Raw genomic sequence first — 19,582 nt, forward strand, 5'->3', positions numbered from 1 at the left:
CTAAATGTTCACTTCAATTGGAATGCTCTTCCTGTCTCTGTGTGTACTACAAACACACACACACACACACACACACACACACACACACACACATACACAGCAAGAGGGAGGAGGGCAATTGAGGGTCAATGACACAGAAGGCCATACAAAGAGGAGAAGATGTTTTATACCATGTAATAATATGAATTCTCTCTCTCTACCTCTCTCCCTCTCTCTCTCTCTCAGACCCCCCTCAGTTCGTCACTCTCTACGCTCCAAGTCTCTGATTAGTAACAGAGCTCCAAGGATGCACCTGTATCCCAGCAGAGTGGGCGGGGTCATGTCCAGAGTGGGCGGGGTCATGTCTGGTCAGCCCCCGGAGCAGGTGGATGGAATCTTCAGAGCACTGCGTGACGGACTGCAGTACGTAAGCTAGTACTAAACTAGTACCACATTACCTAAGTTAGAACTACACTAACTAGGACCAAAGTACCTAAGCTAGTACTACACTTACTAGTATCACAGTACGTAAGCTAGTACTACACTAACTAGTACCAAAGTACCTAAGCTACTGCTACACTAACTAGTACCACAGTACTTAAGTTAGTACTACACTAACTATTACCACAGTACGTTAGCTACTAGTACACTAACTGGTAACGCATCACCAAAGATAGTACTTAACTATGAAGTACTTCAGGACTCAGCTATGTTTACTATTAAGTGTATGAAGCACCTTGACACAACACTGTACATGTCACTTCCTGTAGGGAGTACCTGAAGGTTCACCAGACGGAGATGGACTTCCTGTCGTCTCACCAGAGAGAGACCAAGAGGAACTCCAGACTGGTGTGTGTGTGTGTGTGTGTGTGTGTGTGTGTGTGTGTGTGTGTGTGTGTGTGTGTGTGTGTGTGTGTGTGTGTGTGTGTGTGTGTGTGTGTGTGTGTGTGTGTGTGTGTGTGTGTGTGTGTGTGTGTGTGTGTGTGTGTGTCATTGATGATACTCTTGTCTCTCTGTGTTCGCAGGCCTTCCTCTATGACCTGGAAAAGGTAACAGATAGCTTAACCAGCAACCTGATGCTAATGCTTGTGATGCTTGAGATAGTGATAGTGCAGATATTATACAGCTTGCTATGGTCACCACTGCTATGATTGGTAATGTTAAAATGTTAAAAGCAGTCTATGCTAACCCGCGCTACGGGTAGTAATGTTATTAAAACAGTTTGCTCTGCTAGTCGGTGCTATGATGAGTTATTATTTGAGTGTTAACAGTATGCTATGCTAACATGAGATGTGATTTTCAGGAGATGCGGGCGCTGGAGCGCTACATCCGTAGACTTGAGTTCCACATGAGCAAGGTATGCTAAAGCAGATGATGTGATTGCTGAGAAAAACAAAAAAAACACAGCTTGCGGCACTTCTTGCGCCTCCAAGATTCCTTAATTTGCAAAAAAACGGATGACGGCAATTCCAAGATTAAGTTGGATTAGTCAGATATGCAAGGCCGGGGTGATTCACTTTGATTTGATTTCCCCTTCCTCAATCGACCCCCCACTGTTTTTAACTACAATGGAACGCTCAGCAACCAACCGAGTATAAAACTATTTTCTATGTCAAAGAAAATCTATTTGTTTTTAAGTACGCTGCCTGCCTTACTCATCAAACAATCAACCAACAGTTGAGGTACTGAGGTAGAACTGTAGTACCGATGAGAGGAGCTCTATGAGATGTAGTAGTACTGTAGTACTACCGTAGTACTTTGTGTTTCAGGTGGAGGAGCTCTATGAGATGTACTGCATCCAATGGAGGCTGAGCCAAGGGGCGATCAACATGAAGAAAGCCTTCTCTCTATCTCCCTCCACCCGGGCCTCCAGGGACAGCCTGCTGGAGCTCAGCCGCACACACACACACAGCCTGCAGGTAGGAGTGTGTGTGTGTGTGTGTGTGTGTGTGTGTGTGTGTGTGTGTGTGTGTGTGTGTGTGTGTGTGTGTGTGTGTGTGTGTGTGTGTGTGTGTGTGTGTGTGTGTGTGTGTGAGATAGAGCGTGCACAAACGCTGTATTGTACAGTATGTGTAGTACTGTATGTGTGATTTAAAGGGTCTTTACATTATGCATTGTTAGGGGTCCCTACTTTACCAACAGGTGTGATTTGAATTTGCCAACTTGTGACATCACAAGTGGGAGTGTCCATCTAGATGTATGATGGATAGATAAGCCTACCAGTCTTCCCAGGGGACTTGTCAACCGGTAGGCTGATATAGCCATCATTCACCTGGACACAATCTTGTGATGTCACGAAAGGGAACATTTTTAAATGGCTTGTACTGCTAGGTAGTTGCCCAGCTAATGCTATGTACCTGGTGCTATGTATTAGCCTGCTATGCTTTGTAGCTGGTGCTATGAAGCTGCAAGCTACTGCTATGTAGCTGGCACTATGTAGCTGCTAGCTAATGCTACGTTGCTGCTCACAAACGTCTGTCTCAGACATCTGTTGTTTTTTAAAACACTATTTTATCTTTTTTAAATAAGCCGGCAAAATAAACATTAAACAAGTGTTCACCAGACAGGGTCAGGGGGATAAACTCAATCAATGACATCACACTGATGATGATGATGATGATGATGATGATGATGATGATGATAGATAGTTACTATAGGTAGTTTATCAGTAACTATGTGTGGCTCATTATCAGCTCATTATTTAAGTTCAACATTCAACACAAACATAAAAGTCATGATTAATAAATCATTGTTTTTATACGTTTGTTAAATTTGACATCTGGTTTTATTTAAGTTGGATCTTAAAAAGGGAGCGGTAGAGAGAGAGAGAGAGAGAGGAGAGATGAGAGAGGGAGGGGGAGAAAGGAGAGAAGAGTGAGGGGAGAGAGGGGGTAGAGAGAGAGGAGAGAGGAGAGAGAGAGAGAGATAGAGAGAGAGAGAGAGAGAGAGAGAGAGAGAGAGAGAGGGAGAGAGGGAGGGGGAGAAAGGAGAGAAGAGTGAGGGGAGAGAGGGGGGTAGAGAGAGAGGAGAGAGGAGAGAGAGAGAGAGATAGAGAGAGAGAGAGAGAGAGAGAGAGAGAGAGAGAGAGAGAGAGAGAGAGAGGGAGAGAGGGAGGGGGAGAAAGGAGAGAAGAGTGAGGGGAGAGAGGGGGGTAGAGAGAGAGGAGAGAGGAGAGAGAGAGAGAGAGAGAGAGAGAGAGAGAGAGAGGAGAGAGAGAGAGAGAGAGAGGAGAGATGAGAGAGGGAGGGGGAGAAAGGAGAGAAGAGTGAGGGGAGAGAGGGGGGTAGAGAGAGAGGAGAGAGGAGAGAGAGAGAGAGAGAGAGAGAGAGAGAGAGAGAGAGAGAGAGAGGGAGAGAGGAGAGATGAGAGAGGGAGGGGGAGAAAGGAGAGAAGAGTGAGGGGAGAGAGGGGGGTAGAGAGAGAGGAGAGAGGAGAGAGAGAGAGAGAGAGAGAGAGAGAGAGAGAGAGAGAGAGAGAGAGAGAGAGAGAGAGGGGAGAGGGGGGGGAGAGAGAGAGGAGAGAGGAGAGAGAGAGAGAGAGAGAGAGAGAGAGAGAGAGAGAGAGAGAGAGAGAGAGAGAGAGAGGGAGAGGGGCAGGTGGAGAGGGGGAGAGAGAGAGAGGACAAAGAGAGAGGGGAGAGGGGAGGGGAGAGAGATGAATTCCCCTTAAACAGGGCTCAGGGTCTGGACTCAGAATGGGTCATGTCCAGTTGGAGGTTGGTCGCGGTCAGATAATGTACAGAACCCATGTGTCTCTTCCCAAGCAAGAGTTTCCTGAGTATACAGTTTGTGGTCATGAAATGAATACTAAACTAACAATGTATTTCCAGAGAGACTGAGATGAATCTAAGCTCTCAGATTGGTCCTTCATCAAGCCTGAACAGAGAGTCTCTGTCGAATTGTTTAAAGATCACTCATCAGAAATGCAAACCGAAACCATTTCAGTCCCCACAAAATGATGTTAATTACTCAAGAATCTAGGAGAATCCCGAGCATTAGGATGGTAGTCTTATTATTATGTGATAGATGTTCCCTAGACTCCGTTGGGGGTAAGGATCATTTAAACAAAAAGAAAGACCAAACTACACCACCTCTCTCGCTGTCTATCTCTCTTTCCCTCTATTTTCTTTCTCTCACTCTCTTTTCCTCACTGTCTGTTAGTTTCTCCTTCTCCAAACCTTCCCGCTCTCTTTGCCGGCCTCACCCAATTTCAATAAAAAGGGTATTATGGTCCGCATTTTCATAGTGAAAGCAAATAAAAAGAAAAATGGGTCTGTAACAAAATAAATGACAAATAATAAATCGCAGTAAGATAACAATGTAAAATGTTTATACAGTAAGATGTACTCATGAACATGTCCCTCTCAATCTCACTAGCTCACTAAACTAAGCAAATAAGCATTTTTCTGTCAACTTCCTTACCTCATAGCAAATATATAATACATGAATATACAAAACTATACTCAACTGAATTTGAATCAGGATACAGTTCTTTAATGGTGGTCATGTGCCCAATTCATGTTACTTTAATCATGAACAATGAAGTTATTCATTTATGTTTGTTTGTTTCCCAAGGATATGTCAGCAATGGAAGGAGAATTAGAAATATTACTGGGAGAGTTACACATCAAGATGAAAGGTAGACACACACACACACACACACACACACACACACACACACACACACACGTGTTTGTCATGCTGTATTGTGTGTTGCAGGGCTAATCGGGTTCGCTAGACTCTGTCCTGGAGACCAGTTTGAGGTGAGTCTCCCAGCATAACTGGTGGTACTGGTGAGGTTAAGTACTGAAATACTGCTATTGTTCATGTACCGTAGAGATTAATTACTAACTGAAATACTGAAAGTGTCTATGTACCGTATAGGTTAAATACTAACTGAAATACTGCAACTGTTCATGTACTGGTGAGGTTAAATACTAACTGAAATACTGCAACTGTTATAATTAAATCATTATAGTTATTTATTATAATGAATCAAATAATTTAGATTGACTAGACTGAATGGATTCATTAGTCAGTCTGTGGTTGACATTGTCATGTGACCTAAGGACATCACGTGACCTGATGATGACATCAAGTCACCTGATGATGACATCACATGACTAGGTGGTGGTGCGATTGGGTCGTCAGCGGTGGAGGATCCGCGGAAAGATCCAATCTGATGACTCGCAGCTCTGGGATGAAGAGGAAATGGTCTTCCTCCCGCACACACACCACAACTTTGAGATCAAGGTATAAACGGCATACAGCCACACCCACTACAGCCCTCTCTGTGTCCATGTGCTTCTTGTGTTCACAACGGCATTTTTAGTGGGCTGCAGAGCATATGCCAAACCTTGATCTTCAGAAAGAAGCCCATGAATTTACTAATGTCTTCAATCTTAATTCATGTTTCAAAGTCTTACTATTTAATTGAGTTGCGACTCATTTGTTGCAGCTTTTTGTTCGCTCCATGTTTTTAGTTCATGAAGGCATTGCTTATTACTGCAATATTGGTCAATCTTTTTTTATATTTTCGTGCTGTGATAATGACTAATGACACATGTGGCTCCTGAGGCTAGACCAGTTGAGAACCACCGTTCTAGAATGTCTTATAGAAAGTACCGGATCAGCCTCCGTCTCCCTCTATCTCATGTCTCTGTGTTTCCGTGTTCAGGTGACAGAAGCCAAGGGCCTTAGCCAGCTGCTTGTCGGCATGGTGACGTGCGCCAGCGCCGACTTCTTTGTGGCTCGGCCACAGCTCATGCTGGTGGACGTCACCGAGCTGGGGACCATCAAGCTCCAACTAGAGGTCACCTGGAAGTATGTCCCCACCAAGCCACCACAGGTCCCTACAAAGCCACCACAGGTCCCCAGAGAGCAACCCTAGGTCCCCACAAAGCAACCCTAGGTCCCCACAAAGCAACCCTAGGTCCCCACAAAGCAACCCTAGGTCCCCACAAAGCATCCCCAGGTCCCCACGAAGCAACCCTAGGTCCCCACAAAGCAACCCCAGGTCCCCACAGAGCCACGACAGGTCCCCACAGAGCAACCCTAGGTCCCCACAAAGCAACCTTAGGTCCCCACAAAGCATCCCTAGGTCCCCACAAAGCAACCCTAGGTCCCCACAAAGCAACCCTAGGTCCCCACAGCTCATACTGCACCCTGTGTACCCACACTGTGTGTTTTGTGTGTTTTTACATAAACATGTCCGCAATAGCGTAGTCCTGTACGAAGCAAGCCAAAACATACAGCATGCTACATTCCTGCTCCACACACTTATTCTAGTTCTAGTTTGTGTTGAGCTAAAAAAAATGTTTTACCGAAAGCCGAACTTCATGAGCTCTGCGCCCAAACAAAGGGGTTGTAGAGCTCTATGTTCCTACGCTCTCTTTGTAGAACATTGCCTGCATTTCCACCATGGAGGACCCCCTCTTTAACAGGAAATAGCCCCCAACACACACACACACCACTTGCCCCCAAAAACACCCCCCCATACACACACACACACACACACATACACACGCACACACACACTTATCCCCCTCCCCCCACAACACACACACACACACACACACACACACACACACACACACACACACACACACACCACACACATCAATAATACTGTCTGCCTATGGAACAAGTTTCAAGTTTCTGATAGATTGTGGTTACCATTAATGACTTACAGCTGTGTGTGTGTGTGTGTGTGTGTGTGTGTGTGTGTGTGTGTGTGTGTGTGTGTGTGTGTGTGTGTGTGTGTGTATGTAGTCCGTTTGACAGTGTGTGTGGGGACCGGTTGCGTCCTGTGTCCTCAGGAAGGAAGAGTTCCTACAGCAGAACCTCCACCTCCTTCACTGAGAAATACTTCATAGTGAGTAAACAATACACCAAATACACACTGCACTTTATACTTCCACACACTATACGGCCTACACACAACAATTAATACCTTCATAGTGAGTAGACCCTAGCACACACATTAAACAGAATATACACTACACACAACCACAATTAAACAAATTGACACATATACTCATATATATGCACATATAGTCTTCACCAGTCTTTCATTCTCTCTCTCTCTATTTCTCTCTCTTACTCCCTCTCTCTATCTATGTCCATGTCTCTCTCTCTCTAGTCTATGGTTCATCTGCAGGACGGAGAGGGATCCATGCAGTCTCTCATCCCCAGAGCCCGCCCCTCTAGAGGAGGAGTGTCCTTACTCAGCTACATGTCTGACCCCACCCTCATTCCAACCAATAAAATCACCTGCTCTGACAGCCCCCTAAGCCCAACAGACCAGCCCAGGTAAGAGAATTTGTTGGAAGTATAATAATGTACAGTTATCAATTTACAAGTTATTACAGTTACTAGTAAAAGTATCTGATAAGCTGGTTAGATCGATGATAATCGGTTAGTTGGTGAGTAAGTGGGTAAGTGAGTTAGTTATTAGTAACTATTCCCTTTGTTAGTTTGTTTGTTAGCTGGTGAGCTAGCAGTAGTGAGCAGATTAGTGAGTTAGAGCCTTAACTAGTACCCTACCAGGTTAGTTATTCCGTTTGTTAGTTACATGTACATATTGTTGAGTGAAAAAGGATTTTAGGACAGTGGTGGACAGAGTCCTCCGGAGTATATTGCATTGCATTAATTTCATGTCTTTGATTAACATACCAACTGGCCCCGCCCACAGCCAGGGCTGCAGTCTGGGGGGAAGCCACCCCCAGCTCTCCCTGGGGGTCCCGGGCCCCATGGAGCTCCCTTCAGAGGGGAGTGAGAAGAGGAGGAGGGCGCTGGGGGAGGGAGGAGAGGAGAAAGAGGACTGGGAGAGGATGGAGGGGGAGGGAGGAGAGGGGACAGAGGAGCACTGGAGAGGAGGGGAGTCTCCCTTCATACAAGAGGAGAATAAAACACTTTCCCTGCTGGCTCCACCAAGGTTAGAAAACTACTTACTACCAAGCTAAAAAACGGCACTATATCTACTTCTCTATTAAACTGTTTGGTGCACTACTGCTAACCTTCTACCTATCTACATCTATGCTTAAGTAAGTTAGAGATCTTCCAACCCGATATATAAATAACTATTCATTGCTGCGATGCTAACAGGTGTAGCACTCCAGACATCCTCAGAAAGAACCAAGTAGGAGAGCTAGACCACCGAGACCTCCAAGGCATCGGACCGAGCCCTGCCCCAGTTCAGGACACCGACAACGGGCAGGTTGGAGACCCGCGTTCCCCTCTCTCTAGAGGAAGGCTAAAGCCACACACTTAAGACTCCCCAGTGTGGACATTACCCTTTCACATTAAAGGTGACATATTATACAACCAGGTGTGAGTGTGGTTAGCCACTACAAGCTGTTTTGAAAACTGCCTCTTCTGACATCACACTTTCCACCTAGATGTGTGCTGGATAGATCAGTCTACCAGCCTACCCAGTGGACTATAGCAAACGTGGCTCATCTATACGTCATACATCTAGGTGGACACGCCCACTTGTGATTTTCAAAACGGCTAATCATACTCACACCTAGTAGTATAATACGTCACCTTAAAAAAAAAAAAGATTATAAATGACAAAGTATTTTCTGTTACGTTTAATTTCGCGGATTTCCCTTCTGTGGTTAATAAAGTATAATCTCCTCCTCTCTGCTTTAATATTGTGATAGGGGTCCACAGAGGACCTATCTGCCCAGCCCAGCCCCCCAGCCGGGGGTCCGTGGGGGCTGGAGGTGAGCGGGGCCCAACGCCGTCTCCAGGCAGCCAGGCTGGGGGTCCTGATCACCCAGGTAGAGACCCTCCTCCACCACCAGGAGGCACAAGAGAAGGAACTGAGGGCCCTCAACTCTAAGGTGAACCACCTGGCTACAATACTGAAGGTAGGAGCATATACCTATTACTAACACAACATACATTCTTCTGCCTAGATATACAGTTAAATACATGTTATAAAAAAAACACCAATGTATATTTGGATGTATTTTTGTTCATTCTTTCACTAGAACAACCTTTCATTGCTAAAGAAGCCATCATCCGCAGAGACCCTGGCTGTCGACGAAGTCCTGGAAAGCTTTGACTTCCTGTCAAATGACCTGAATGCAGAAGATGACACCTCTTGTATGGGGAGCTTGAGACTGAAAGACACTGGGTGATTTTAAGTTGGATGGATGGAGGATGGATATACTGATTGATAAAAGGAACTATTAACTGATGGATGATGTATCGGAAGCTCAGACTGAAGAGAAATAAAACCCTAAGATCTTCTTTGTCCTTCAGGATTGGTTCCTTCCGCCAGAACACTCTAAAGAGCATGGGTCTTCTTTCCCTCAGGAGCCTATCAGCTTCTGAGGAGGAACAGCCACTTGTTGCCCCACTGACTTCTGGGAACTGGAGTCTTGACCAGGCCCTGGAGACCCACCTGGACATTTGCAGTATTATTTTAGAGGTAGAAACCATTCACCCATCACACCAGAACCACTACCCAGCACACCAAAACACCAGATGTACCGTTAAATCAGTTGACCGTGTTTGACCATGACAGACTACACAGGCTAAAGACAACCGATCACGATTTCAACGTTCATGATCGCCCTCGACACCTAAATTTAGTCTGCAACAGCGTAATTGTGTTGAAACTCAAGCAATTGCATTTGTGTAGTCTGAACCTGGCGTATTGCCACGTACCCAAAGACCAGTTACACACAAAGACCAGTTCCACGATGTATGACCATGCATCATCAGTGCTTATGTATGACCACTCCCAAGTTAAAACAAAAGCCCATACAAGGGCATCCTCTCCACCCTGAACAGTGAGTGTGTCTGTGTCGTGGTTGGTCTCAGGCGCTGGCCACGGTGGACTCCAGCGGGGCCAGGAGATACCTGCTGGAGGAGACCGTTCTCCAACATGACGTGCTGGAAACCGCCTCTCGCATGATGCTGGTGAACGACCATGCTACAGACAGTCAGTAGTCCGTCCGTCTGTCTGTTTGCCTGTCTGTTGGTCTGACTGCTGTTCTGTCTGTCTGCCTAACTGTCTGTCTCAATGTCCGTCTGTCTTATGTCACAGGCTAATCGTAAACTGTATTAATAGTTGATTCATATAATTATAAAGTATACACTTTTATACACAATTATAACTGTATTAATAAAATGTTCAGTAGATGGTATTCAGTAGATCAACCTGCTATTGTTTCCTCCTCAGTACTCCCCAAGAGGACGAAGGACCTGTCCTTGTTCTGGGACGACTGCGTTGCTGACGACGACGCTCCATTCTGTTGCCATGTCGACAGCTTCTTGAGATCGCTAAGGAAACGCTACACGCACAAGCTGAAGGCCAAGCACCCCGGCCAATCAGAGAAAGGTACGGCCCAGAGCATCACGCAATACAAGGGCAATACAAAGGACCTTTCAGGTGACCCATTATTTAGTCTGCGTCACCTGAGTAGCCAACAGAGGCTGTCTATCACCCTGACAACATGTTCTGGTTCATAAATGCCTGACGGGTTGAGGAGCTTCACTTATATGTCTGTTTGTACGACACATCACCTTCACCTCATGAAGATCACCAGATGTCACCGAATTAGTGACTTTTTTTTACTTTACTACGCTCAGAATCAGATCCCGAAACATGCATGCAAGCACCGGTGTCAAGGCTGTGCTGGCAGAAGTGGGGAGAATGGCAAATATGTCTGTTCATTCATAACCTTTCAATTTGTATGTTTATTTCTGATTATAACTCACATTTGTTTAGGATTTGTTTTTACTCAACCCTAAGGAGCTCGCACTCCAACGCTCTGAAGGAATGCCTGATTCTGACACATACAACCTTGAAGGTTCGACGAAGTCTAATATCCTGGGAGGATATTGAAGTGATATTCAGGTTGTTTTCCCGCCAGTGTTCAAGGAGCTTCTGGAGCAGGTCCAGGCCAGCTCCATGGTGGTACCCTGTCTCCGGCCCGTCTGCAGCCCAGGCAGAGTCACCGTGTTCCAGCTGTCGGTCTACCTGCAGCGCTGGGGCATCCAGGATCTGGGACAACACATCTCACGCCTCGCCTTGGAGGGTATGAAGGAAACTGTGTGAACTCTGCTGCTTCATAAAATAAGCTGCCTGTGAGGGAATAAACTCCAAATTCTCAAATTCAAATTGGCACTTTAGCTACTTCTCCAGAAAATGAAAACTGTTACGCTTCAAGTATGATAGACTAGTTGGGAAGATGGACATTACTGTTCAGTTGAACGACATTATCAAGATACCCAGATGTCACCTTTGGTTGACTACACTCACAACGTCACTCACCCAAGTCAAAGAGACCCAAGCCTCACCTACGGCAGCTTTTGGACACAAAAGTAGAATTAGTGTGTGTACGAATCATGTTTACACACTATTAGTAGCACTCGAGTGCTAGTACGTACCTCACGCACGTATACTGGTAGGACAGTATTCTATACTAAATATGTTGTATGTGCTTCAGTCTACCTGCTCTCTGCACTGCGGAGCTCCAAGAGGAGGCGGGCTCTAAAGAAGCTGAGGGGACGTGGTTTTGCAGAGCTCCTCCCACTGGGCGTGACGCTAGAGACGCTGGCTGGCCTGCAGATGGACAGCAGCCTCAAAGTGTGTAAGGCTGCATCCAGATGCCTGGCCAGGGGCTCCGGCTGCAAGGCCTTCAGAAATAAGGTACGGAATGCCCTCCACAATAAAGGTCCCAAGACTTTGGACAGGCCCAGTCACTTCACAATGAGTTTCTAGGCCTTCAGGAAAGTTAAGTAACAGATCCTGTTAACTTCACAATACAAGTTTCAAGATTGTAGATTCAAACCCTCCTTCACAATAAGAGTCTTAATACTTTGGAAAGGATACTGATGCTCCTTCACAATAAGAGTAATCTCTCTTACTCGCTCTCTCTCTCCCACCAGGCAGCAGTGTTCTACACAGAGAGCTTGAAGAAGAACGAGGTGAAGATCCAACAAGCCTCCTGTTTGGCCCTCAAACACCTCAGAGTAAGAACACACAAACACCTTTTATTTGCCTGTTTCCCCATCATATAGGTCTTCACATTTTTGCGACCCCAACTTTGTATATTTTCTGCATGTTTGTGTGCCTGAGTTAGCTACAGAAAGTGTTCAGCACGTAGCAGAGTTGAATTAATGTGTGTGTGTGTGTGTGTGTGTGTGTGTGTGTGTGTGTGTGTGTGTGTGTGTGTGTGTGTGTGTGTGTGTGTGTGTGTGTGTGTCAGGCTACAGAGAGTGTTCAGCAGGTAGCCGAGTTGTGGAGAAGTGAGGATGAGGACGTACGCAACGCAGCCCGAGAGACTGTTCTCTCCTTCGGTACACCCATCCCTCAATCACCCATCCCTCCATCCATCCACCCTCACTCCCTCACCCATCCCTCCATCCTCCACCCACCCCTCCCTCTATTCATCATCATCTATTCCCCCATCATCACCCATTAATCCATCTATGATCTACGATCCACCCCTCTAACCAACGGCCCTTCTATCATCCATCGATTAACACTGTATTTACACCTATATCCATATATCCATCCAGTTCATTCCTTTCAACCCTCCATATACTCATCGCTCTCTCTGGATCCCTCCCCCCTTCTCTCCCTCTTTCTCCCCACCTAGGTAAGAAGGGTTACTCAGGCTTTCAGAAGATGGATCAGCTCAACATAGAACTGCAGGACGAGACGTACCAGAACCAGTACACCCAGATAACCATACTATAGAACCAGACCACCTAGATAACCCTACTATAGAAGCAGACCACCCATTTAACAATACTATGATCCAGACCACCCAGATAACCATACTATAGAAGCAGACCACCTAGATAACCCTGCTACAGAACCAGACCACCTATGTAAGCATACTATAGAGCCAGACCACCCAGATCACCATACTATAGAACCAGACCACCCAGATAAGCATACTATAGAACCAGACCACCTAGATAACCCTACTATAGAACCAGACCACCCAGATAACCCTACTATAGAACCAGACCACCTAGATAACCCTACTATAGAACCAGACCACCTATGTAAGCATACTATAGAGCCAGACCACCCAGATCACCATACTATAGAACCAGACCACCCAGATAAGCATACTATAGAACCAGACCACCTAGATAACCCTACTAAAGAGCCAGACCACCCAGATAAGCATACTATAGAACCAGACCACCTAGATAACCCTACTATAGAACCAGACCACCCAGATAACCCTACTATAGAACCAGACCACCTAGATAACCCTACTATAGAACCAGACCACCCAGATAACCCTACTATAGAAGCAGACCACCTAGATAAGCATACTATAGAACCAGACCACCCAGATAACCCTACTACAGAACCAGACCACCTATATAAGCATACTATAGTATGCTTATATAGGAGCCAGACCACCCAGATAACCCTACTATAGAACCAGACCACCTAGATAACTACTACTGATAACTATACTTTAGAACGAGATCACCGTGTTATAGAACCATCCCAAACACAAATACCTAGACCACGTAGATCACCCTCCTATAGAACTAAAACACCAAGATACCCTTATTATAGATCTAGATTCCCATGCTAAAGAGCTAGATCACCTAGACCACACAGATAACTATACTATAGAACCAAATCACCCTGGTGACCATATTACGTAACCAAAATGAACATAATTACCACATTATAGAAAAAAAAAAAAAACTAGATCCGTATTATAGAAGTAGACTGAACCAGATCACAATACTAAACAACCAAACATAACCAGATCACCTCTTAGAACAAAGTGATGAGGCTGTCGTTATCTCTATCGCTACGTGCTAAATGCTGTCCCCTGCTGGCGATGATTTGGAACCGCAACCTGAGAAAGCATCTGGACTGCTTGGCTCTCTGGTGAAGAGATGTTTGATAGAGGCAGTAAATATTCCAACATGGTTTATGTTCTGGGTTTTACGAAGCAAATTTCTTTGGTAAAAAGACAGAAAGGAAAGGAAATAATAAATGAAGGAGGATGAAGGGTGAGAATAGGGAAATGAAGGATCCTTCCCTCATCCCTCCTGCTCAGAGAAATGTAATAAGAAAGAAGGATGGAAGGTAGGAAGGAACGTAATAGGGAAGAAATGAAGCAAGCTCTGAAAATGTTTAGACGGGCGTGAAGTTCCCAACCAGGAGCGGTGTACCATGGCAGGAAGTGACCTCAGTCCACTGTTATACCCTCAACTGGCCTAAAACTTATTTTCTCTTTATGAAAATCTGAAAACCGACTGGCTTTTGTATAGCAACCTGTGTTTTATCATACTGATATAGATATATATTTATGAAATCCGTTTTTTTTTACTCTGTCAAGCAAAGAAAATAAAAATATACATGTATGACTTGAGCATAGTTGTCGGTGTGAACAATGGAAAGAGCTATATACAGATTTCAACCAAGCACTGTTTAAATTGCAATTGACTACCAATGTCCGACAAACAAGGTACCATCCATCCCTAAGGTTCGTACCTTTTTGTCCAGAACCTGCAGGCCAACAACGGTTTGATTCTGGCAGGAGTGGAACTCCACTCTTGCAACATAAAGCTCGACAACATAAGCGCTGCAAAAACTTTATTAAAAAGGTTACATATTATACCACCAGGTGGAAATTTGATTATCTAGGTGGACACGCCCACTTATGTCAGAAGAGGCAGATTTTCAAAACGGCTTGTAACGGCTAATCACACCCACACCTGGTTGTATAATATGTCCCCTTAAAAATGTATGTTATGTGAACAAGGGTTTAAAGATTTATCTCCATACAGCATCACAAAGAATAAGATCTATGCCATTCAATTGTAGACTTTACTTTGAGGATTTCTAATTTAACTTTTGTGAATTTAAGACTTTTCTAACCTAATACCCCAAGGGAGGAACTTGTAACTTAAGCTACAGCGCAAACTTAACCAAAGTAAAAATCGTTTTATTTTGAGAGGAATAAACTTTATTTAAATTAAAAACCAAACCAATAATGAGCAGTAGAACACAGAACAGACAGGAGGCAGGTCCAGCCCTCCAGCCTGACAGGCCAGATGACTGGAGGAATACAACACAGCTCTGACCTCCTGCAGATGGTCTCTCTCTTTCTCACAGTTTGTTTACCCTTTGGAAATCATCAGCATGTGAATTAAAACGGTGAATAAAGCACAGGAGGAGCAGCAGAACTCCAGAGTAGAGGGTCTGGGGGACGAGGGTCAGGAAGAGGATGAGACCACGGCTCCCGCTGCGCCCGTGTTTTTCAGGGCGGTTAGAGAATGTTCTCTGATTGTCCACTTCTCTACCTCCCTTACCTTGAGGACAGAGGGATTGGGGTTCGCTGGATATAATCACCGTAGCAACAGTCCCAAGAGAATCAAATCCACCTCATCAAACGTCTTCTCTGGAGCGTGTCCAGACAACACGGCTGCCAAGGAACGCAGTGAATTCTTTTTGTCTGGTTCAGAGCGGGAAGCTGAGAGTCCACGCTACTATGACGACGACAAGAACCCTGGAGAGGTTAATGGATAGACCGGGAGCCCGTAACACATGACGATTAATCCCATCCTCCGAGCTCTTTAGCAGTCCTCCACCCACCCCTTTCCCACAGCATATTCTTACAGCATGGCAGTGGTGCGTCCATTAACTCAACCCCCCTAATACCCCAGGTGTACACAAACCCTGACCCTCAGCCAGTAACCCCACCCACCATGTGCACAAGTCCCACCCTCCCGCCATCAGCACAGCTCACATCTAAGCACCCTTTTACAGCACGGCAGCGCACTGGGACGGCCGCCTGTCCTCCCTTTGTCCAAACCAGTCCAGAGCTCATCAAGCCCCGGCCCCTCCCACCGCCGCCCGTCTAGGTGGCCCCGATGGCGGGATGGTGCCCGGCGTGGGGCATGGCTGAGTCCTGGCAGTGGTACAGGAAGCAGTTCCCCCAGCAGCTGTAGCAGATGAGGAAGAGGGCAGCAAGGAAGACAAGGGCACAGATGGTGCAGGGCTTCCGCTCCAGCAGGAAGCTGAGCAGGTAGAAGCCCATGAACACTGAGTGGTTGAACCACAGCGCCGGGTTCAGCGGCTTGGGGATCAGCAGCACCGGCAGCAGCCACTGGAGGCAATACATGGTGGGAGGAGGAGGTGGGAGCGTGAGGAGGAGGAGGAGGTGATCCCAAGAGGGAGGTCTGTCAAGCGGCGCAGGGCAATAGTCAATTGGGAGTGGCTAGCCGGGTACTTCCTGTCAGGTGGGCCCTGAGGACAGAGAGGGAGGCAGTGAGTTGGGCTCCGGCATACACATGTTGCACATTCCCTCACCCTATATAGTGAACACTCTGTAGGACGAGCCAATCGAGCTGTTAAACCGCTCCCACATAATTTCTGTTTAATCAGGGCTTCACATCTGATTGTTTCAGGGAATCAATTATTCCTCTCAATAACCTATCGCTAAGCTCCACCAAAGGGGATTGAATGCAACCCTTATCAGTGGCAGACACTTGGGGAGGGAGTGCTGATGTGCATTCATTTTCCGACAATATGCCATGATGCATAGCGTTTTCTTATTGTCATTTATAAAGCAATGACCACCCGCATTTTGGAAGCATGGGTTTTGTAGTCATGTTTTAATTATGTCATATTGGGGAGACATTATTGTGGTTGTCAGCGTTTCTCATGCCAGACTTTGCAAAGTTTTCTTCGGCTTGGTAGAGATACATTTTTAGTTGAGGATTTTATAATGTACACTTCTTGAGTCCTGACATGGCTGAGTATCACCAAAAAACCCTCCCATAATGCATCCTGATGTATAAGCCCCATATGGATGGACTTCTCAGAATGCACTCTGTAATAGGGCTTATGCACAGGGTTGCCGTCATGAGGAACCAAATAGCATTACTTTTTTTTCTTTTACAATCAGTTGCTGCAACTGAAGCTTTGACGTAACGTACTCTAGATGCAACTTGCGTATAGAGTACATTATATGCAACTTGGATATCGAGTACGTTACGTCAAAACAAAAATAAATTGGATCAGTCATGACGATGAAACGAACACTCCTTGTAACATTTCACAAATACAAGGGGGATATTCAGCTTGATTAAGACATTTCACAGCAACCGGTGCAGCTCAACAAGCCCTGCAAGTTTGTTGGCTGGCTGGTGTAAAGTGTTGTACGTCATCACCCGAAATTACGCCTGTCATATCAGTATAGTTGTTTACAACTTCAATGAGGGTAGTTTACGGTCGTGCATGTACAAATACTCTGGATACACATTAAAAAACAAAACTCATATGCGCAACAAAATGAAACCTATCTTAGTGAAGTAAAATCAGAGTTAAGTATTGATAATTGTTCAGGGCCCGACCGGTTCCGCTCAGCGGCTGAACCGGTTCAACCAGTATGCGCTTTAAAGCGCAAATGTCGTCTGATTGAGTTGCCCAGCTGACACTCCAGTGGTGCCTTAAACCAACCTCAAGTGTCGACGAGATATCAAGCTACAAGCCGAATTATTCGGGGCCATGTTTAGTGTCCATCACAGCTGCTTCCATACTCGCATGCCACAGAAACGCGCACATCAATATGATATATCACTAGCTAATATTAGTAACATGACTATCGCTCGTTTGTAGGAGTCTGCAATAGCTATCGATATATATATAAAAAACAGATGTGTGTGTATATATAAAGTAACAACCCACCTTGGATTCAACCCTATTATTGCTATTTCATTAAGAAGGCTGATGTTTGATAGCTAGCTATTAAGCTATTCGTTAGCTCGAACGGAAAGCGTCAAAGCACCCAGGCCGCTATCGCAGGAAATAAAAGTAAACTAGCAACCGCATCAGCAAAGATGGTCTTGTCAAGCCATACTGTGCGCTATGGTGTGTAATAGTGGTGAAGAGTGTGTTTTAAAATAAATAAATGCGGGCAGACCTGACATGGTGCGGCTCACACTCCGAGTTGCGTAGCTGGCGTTTCAGGACCCCAAAATTTAGTAGACTGAGAAGATGCCTGAGGAAAAGTGTGTGTGTGTGTGTGTGTGTGTGTGTGTGTGTGTCTGTGTGTGTGTGTGTCTGTGTGTCTGTGTGTCTGTGTGTGTGTGTGTGTGTGTGTGTGTGTGTGTGTGTGTGTGTGTGTGTGTGTGTGTGTGTGTGTGTGTGTGCGCATTTTAACACATATATGAGAATGACCACCTCCAAATTATGATTTAATGAACAAATATAATGATTCCCATGTAGGAGACTGAGGGCCCTGTTTGTTTACCTAAAGAGGGCCCTGTATATTAACCTAACAGGGACCCTGTATATTAACCTAAAGAGGGCCCTGTATATTAATCTAACGAGTTGCCTGTATATTAACCTAACAAGGACCCTTTATATTAACCTAAATAGAGCCCTGTATATTAACCTAAAGAGGTCCCTGCATATTAACCTAACGAGGACCCTGTATATTAACCTAACGAGATCCCTGTATATTAACCTAACGAGATCCCTGTATATTAACCTAACGAGGACCCTTTGTATTAACCTAATAAGGTCCTTGTATATTAAACTAACGAGAACCCTGTATATTAACCTAACGAGGACCCTGTATATTAACCTAATGAGGACCCTGTACATTAACCTAACAAGGACCCTGTATATTGACCTAAAGAGGGCCCTGTACATTAACCTAACGAGGACCCTGTTCATTGACCTAAAGAGGGCCCTGTACATTAACCTAACGAGGACCCTGTATATTGACCTAAAGAGGGCCCTGTACATTAAACGAATGGGTCCAGCTGAACGTAGGTTCAAACATGTCCCAGGCTCCTACATATTCACCAGGTTTTCCATTTGACAGTATTGGGGGAAGATATTATCATATATTTCATTTCTTGACTGTTGCGATCTTGCGTTTAATGAATCTTGCTTTCGTCAGCTCTAGTTAAGATTCAAGAGATATAAAGAGAGGGGGCAGAGAAAGGCAAGATTTTAAAGATCCCATGGCATGAAAATTCCACTTTCTGAGGTTTTCTAACATTAATATGAGTTCCCCTAGCCTGCCTATGCTCTCCCTGTAGCTAGAAATTTCGTTGGGTGTAAGACGAGCACAAGGCATTCTGCTCAGCCTTTGAAGAAACAAAGCTCAGACTCACCGCTTTGGAATTTTCCCTGTATGTCGTCATAAGGGGAGATGCCACCTCCTCTTTCTCTGCCTTGCCAGCCCAGCAAATTTGGCCTGCCAATGAGACATTGAGCTACGACCGTGCGAACGCCAAATGTGTGTGTGTGTGTGTGTGTGTGTGTGTGTGTGTGTGTGTGTGTGTGTGTGTGTGTGTGTGTGTGATTACAGACACTGTAACGCAAGTGTTGTACACTTCTTTGTTATTTGGATAACCATTCTGCTGTTCGTGTTATGGCGCATAACACGTCGGTTCTTTGACGTCTCTGGTATTTCCCCAACAAGACTGTAGTTGGGGTTACCTAAGCCATGGTTGAGAAGGAATTGGGGGAAAGGAACTTTGGCTTTGACTCCCTGAAGTACATGAACTGCGACATGGAGGAGAAAGGGATTGTTGCCCGTAATATTCTCCCGTCGGAGCCCCGATGCCTGCTG

At 45.4% G+C, this 19,582-nt stretch overlaps 2 protein-coding genes across 3 annotated transcripts in view; one reads left to right on the forward strand and one right to left on the reverse strand.

The window, feature by feature from the left end:
• Positions 1-14,333, forward strand: part of ripor3 (RIPOR family member 3) — a 19,684-nt gene extending 5,351 nt beyond the window's left edge. The window contains exons 3-25 of one of the 2 annotated variants that reach the window (XM_079748650.1): positions 226-402; positions 750-828; positions 1,005-1,028; positions 1,283-1,336; positions 1,749-1,898; positions 4,554-4,617; positions 4,698-4,741; positions 5,106-5,231; positions 5,656-5,801; positions 6,750-6,852; positions 7,120-7,289; positions 7,672-7,914; positions 8,085-8,196; positions 8,645-8,854; positions 8,978-9,123; positions 9,252-9,420; positions 9,816-9,936; positions 10,177-10,335; positions 10,871-11,035; positions 11,447-11,649; positions 11,889-11,972; positions 12,209-12,299; positions 12,602-14,333. In XM_079748650.1, the coding sequence (XP_079604776.1) occupies positions 226-402; positions 750-828; positions 1,005-1,028; positions 1,283-1,336; positions 1,749-1,898; positions 4,554-4,617; positions 4,698-4,741; positions 5,106-5,231; positions 5,656-5,801; positions 6,750-6,852; positions 7,120-7,289; positions 7,672-7,914; positions 8,085-8,196; positions 8,645-8,854; positions 8,978-9,123; positions 9,252-9,420; positions 9,816-9,936; positions 10,177-10,335; positions 10,871-11,035; positions 11,447-11,649; positions 11,889-11,972; positions 12,209-12,299; positions 12,602-12,702 (2,941 nt within the window). In that variant the 3' untranslated portion in view covers positions 12,703-14,333. The remainder of the gene's footprint in view (positions 1-225; positions 403-749; positions 829-1,004; positions 1,029-1,282; positions 1,337-1,748; positions 1,899-4,553; positions 4,618-4,697; positions 4,742-5,105; positions 5,232-5,655; positions 5,802-6,749; positions 6,853-7,119; positions 7,290-7,671; positions 7,915-8,084; positions 8,197-8,644; positions 8,855-8,977; positions 9,124-9,251; positions 9,421-9,815; positions 9,937-10,176; positions 10,336-10,870; positions 11,036-11,446; positions 11,650-11,888; positions 11,973-12,208; positions 12,300-12,601) is intronic. The other variant, XM_079748651.1, reaches the window with a different exon arrangement.
• Positions 14,334-14,575: 242 nt separating this feature from the next.
• On the reverse strand, positions 14,576-17,998 carry blcap (bladder cancer associated protein). Its single transcript, XM_079748666.1, has 2 exons — positions 17,918-17,998; positions 14,576-16,239 (listed from the first exon to the last, which is right to left on the reverse strand). The coding sequence occupies exon 2, from the start codon at positions 16,112-16,114 to the stop codon at positions 15,851-15,853; it is 264 nt and encodes an 87-aa protein (XP_079604792.1). The 5' UTR covers positions 16,115-16,239; positions 17,918-17,998; the 3' UTR covers positions 14,576-15,850.
• Positions 17,999-19,582: the final 1,584 nt, after the last annotated feature.

The sequence above is a fragment of the Pollachius pollachius genome (genome assembly GCF_949987615.1).
Source record: "Pollachius pollachius genome assembly, chromosome: 12".
In the NCBI taxonomy this organism is placed as follows: Eukaryota; Metazoa; Chordata; class Actinopteri; order Gadiformes; family Gadidae; genus Pollachius; species Pollachius pollachius.